The following is a 4,171-nucleotide window of genomic DNA, read 5'->3' on the forward strand; positions in this document are numbered from 1 at the left end:
TTCTTTGAAGATGTTTGGACAAATCAATTCAATCAAACCAGACAAACAAAGACTGTGTATTTATATATTTCTTCTATTTAATATATTGTGTTGGTTGTTGAGGACGATAGATGGATATTCTCTTCGTAAAACTCAAATTCTATTCTGACTATATCATCAGGATTATTTAATTAGCTAGGAAAATAGTTTAAACTTGTTTGGAATGAATTCACCAACTTTACCTTAAATGCACAGGCTGTGTTTCCTATCGGTGCATTGATGTGATTTCTTTATTGTAATAAATTGGACTACAGAGTTCATCCGGTCAGAACATTGATGGTAATGTACAGCATTGTTTTAAGTATGCAACAAAAGAACAAAAGTAATTCTCCAACCCATGCTCATAGTTACTTCAACATCCTAGTCTGTCACATCTCATTCCCATTTCAGATACTATGCCTTCAATCAAACCTTCACATCAAATTCCTTATACATTCTTTATTTACTTCCCTTCCCCACCATCTTTCCTGTTTCACTCGCCACACATATCAGATACGAGAAGCAACGTGTGTACATACATATCAAGTTACTCAAATAAGGTCCCTAAACAATAAACCCTTGGACTTAACTACTTTTTTGATTCAATCAACATAGTCCAAATGCATTTTAAGGCAAAATACCTCGTTCAAACTACCGTCCTATTACAGCACCAATTCCTTGATACATAACATCCATGACAATAAAAGTAGTACTATTTTCTAACAAAATACAATGTTTAAACGCAGTCCCATGATTTTACATACAAGGCAAATATCAGTTCAGTTCTTCAATGGAAGGAACTCAAAAAACTGGCTTGGGGCATTCATTGCTGAGACCGATACCTCTGTCTCTTTTTGGTGGTTGATGTTATCACTGCTTTCATCCACATTCCTCACCGGGAAAAGTTGAAGGGTTTGAGACTCCACGGAATTATCATCTGGGGTGGTGTAGGTGTTGATACTGCTTAAGTGGATAACACCGTTTTCTCTGTTAGGTGAAATGAAGAAGCTGAGATCATGAGTCTTAATGAGCTTTGGGTCCATTACTCTTGCTGTTATCGAGGGTGTGGTGGCCATGCTAGCAGTAGATATGGTGGGAGGTGCGTTTATGAAGTGGGGTGAAACTGTGGTAGGGGAAGGACAAGATAACTGCATCATATGCCACGTGGCATTCCTCTCCATTAAGTTTCTTGTGTGTTGTAACTCTCCTTCATCGAATTGGAGCCATCCATCTGTTCTACAATCTGCAACCGCTGCTTTTGCTGCTCTTTGTATTGAAACAGATTCCTGAAGATTTTAAATGTAGGCATGCAATGAAAACAAACTAGTGAAAACCTAAACATGTGTGGTAAAAAGCCAAAGAGCAAAGGTAAAAAAGTTATTGGACAGCACAGATTTCAAATGGGCATGCACTCCTAGTTGGTAGTATTTTCAAATAAAGTTGCATGGTCTATGAGAAGTCAAATTAAAGTAGGGTGAGAGTTGTCTTTTCCACCATCAATATGGGTGCTCAATTCCATAGAATATTGTATGGAGTGTCCAAAAGCTACTGGCCTGAATGACATGAATAAGCACAAGCCCCAAAAGCCCAGCTAAGTTTCATAACAGCAGCCCCGACAGAAAGGAAGGAATGCAGCTTTTAGGACCTTTTCATTTCCCAACAAACAAAGCTTTTGTTAGGGTCCTTTCCCTAGCTAAAGCTAGCCAGCTAGTGCATATCTTTCTATAACGTTTCCAACATCAACTCATTCTCTAGTAATCATGTGCCAATAATTAATTAAATCACTGCTTAATGGACCTTTATCATACCATAACACTTTTGGGTGGATGAAGTAGTGAAAATCCCAAGTTCAGAAAGAAAAAAAAAGGTTTACTCCATCAACCAGGACAAAGACAAAGTAGGATATGAATAATAGACCTTTGCAAGCGTACTGCAGTTTGTAGAGGGTGCCCAGTTCTTGGTCTGTTCAACTTCAAACACTGTCCTACTTGCGCCTGTAGACAAAAAGAAAAACAAAAAAGAATATAACTTTACATCGATCTCAAGCAACAATCGTGATGAGAAAAAAAGAAAAGAAAAGCATGGCATGTAATAAGAACAAACAAAACTCAATTGGAGAAAATGAAAAAGAAACAAAAGAAGCTATCGGTCATGCATTGCAAATCAAGACATGAGAGCCTCTCATTATTTGTCACTTTCATGCAAAGAAACAAGTATGGTGGTAATTATGTCGTGTGGTTTTTACCTAAGTCTTTCTTCTCAAGAGTACCATCAAAGTCACGGGTGTGATGACCCTCGGCCGCTGACTCCATTTGACGGCGGCGTTTCTGTCTTTCCCTCGCTTTGTGATTCTGAAACCAATAGAAAACATTCTTCCCCTCAATTTTTCCAAACCTTCGAAGCTGTGCCGTGATTTGTTGGATTTGCTCCGCCGACGGTGTTCTTGTCCCTCTTCTGTACAATTCCTCCAATGCCCTCAGCTGCTCCGGGGTCGGATTCCACCTCGAACTCACCACTACAGGTGGAGGGTTGAACTCTCTCTTGCCCTGATCTGCGACTGATGCTGATAATAGTAAAAAAAAACTCTTTATACATGAGAATACACACACCATGTCTCGCATGCAAACACAAGCAGAGAAACAGAAAGGGTAAAGAAAAAGGGTGGTGGGCTGGTGGGTGGGGGAACTGAAAGAAAGGAGCATACCGAGATTGTGATATTGTGAGAAGAAATCATTGCCATGATGAATGCGGGTCAAGCATGGAGAGTTAGCGTTTGGAGTGTTGTTAGGAGAAGAGACAGGCCTTGGCATGAGAGGCCTGAGTTTTCTTCCATTGAGTGCATAATCAGGCATGGTGAAGTCGGCAGCTTCGTTGTAACCAACCATCCACATTGGTGTTGAGTTAATAAAAACGAAAAGTTAGGGTTTGTGGAAGGGGTTATAAATAGGTGAAGGAAGGTAGTGTACCTATATATGGGATGTAAAATCAATGAAGTGCAATAATAGTTAGGGGGGGTTGTGTTGTGGGGTGATGGAAATTGAAATGGAGGAGTGGGGGGGGTGGAGTTAAAGTTGAGAATCTAAAAAGGGGTGTGGAGGATGGAAGGCAGTGAGTGATGTGAAGGTGGCCCAGAAAATGGTAAGAGGTAGGTGGCTTAAATGAAAAGTAGAGAAGGCTTATATATGGCATGGGTTGATGGGAAGAAAGAGGTGAAGGAAGGGTTTGGCCATTGTTGAAAGTGAGTATAGTTAGTTGAAGTTGAAGCTGAAAGTAGAGTAGTGAGTGAAGTATTTTGTGTCTGAGAGGATTCAGAGATGGGGATTGATCACTCTCTCTCTATCTCTAGCTAGCATATGGGGGAGAGAGAATGAGAGAAAGAGAAAGAGAAAGGGTAGTGTTGTTGGTTTAATATGGGACAAAGTGAGGGAGACATGAGGTTGACTAGGGTATTTAGAGAGAGAAAGTGGGAGAGAGGACAAAGGCAAAAAAGAAAAGCAAAGAAGGGAGTCAGTGAGGAAGCGTGGAATTCTGGGAGATTTTTGGGAGTAGCGAATGAAAAACGACGTGACGATCATGAGGGTTATCATGAGCCTCATCACCCCTTCTCTTTTCCCCCTCTCATTTATTGTTCCCTTCACGTCTCGTGCCTTTCACACTAATTCTCAATCCGAACTGCCCCTCTCTCCCTCTCTGCTACTCCTTAACCTTTTCTTTGTCTAATATGCTGTCCATGCATACCACACTCTCTCTCTGCTGCACCATCCACTGTACGGACTTCAATTCTTTCTCTCTTCCTTCTTCATTTTCATCTCACCACATTATCTATGCATAGTAGTCTCTTTGTATATATCTATCTATATCACTATTCTCTATATGTATTTTTTCCTTTCCCATAGTTGTTGTTTTGTTTAAGTAGGGTGGCTAGTTAGCTAAAAGTTAAAATCTTTGAGGAAGGAAAATTACTGCATGTTGGAATCTTTTTGCATGGTCCAGATGTATTAATTGGATTAAATTGAATTCTCTCTCCTTTTGCCTCTTAGGTATAATCCCTTGGTCATAATGAAGGAATGACTCAATTCTCGAGCTTGGGATAGGAAGTCTGTCACAGCTGATATATGGAATTTGAAAGCTATAATTGATTAATTATTTCTAG

General features: G+C 40.0%; 1 protein-coding gene across 1 annotated transcript; it reads right to left on the bottom strand.

The window, feature by feature from the left end:
- Nucleotides 1–234: 234 nt before the first annotated feature.
- On the bottom strand, nt 235–3,827 carry LOC106772744 (WUSCHEL-related homeobox 1-like). Its single transcript, XM_014659324.2, has 4 exons — nt 2,723–3,827; nt 2,264–2,581; nt 1,936–2,012; nt 235–1,304 (listed from the first exon to the last, which is right to left on the bottom strand). The coding sequence occupies exons 1-4, from the start codon at nt 2,907–2,909 to the stop codon at nt 798–800; spliced, it is 1,089 nt and encodes a 362-aa protein (XP_014514810.1). The 5' UTR covers nt 2,910–3,827; the 3' UTR covers nt 235–797.
- Nucleotides 3,828–4,171: the final 344 nt, after the last annotated feature.

This window comes from Vigna radiata, chromosome 1 (genome assembly GCF_000741045.1).
Source record: "Vigna radiata var. radiata cultivar VC1973A chromosome 1, Vradiata_ver6, whole genome shotgun sequence".
Classification (NCBI taxonomy): Eukaryota; Viridiplantae; Streptophyta; class Magnoliopsida; order Fabales; family Fabaceae; genus Vigna; species Vigna radiata.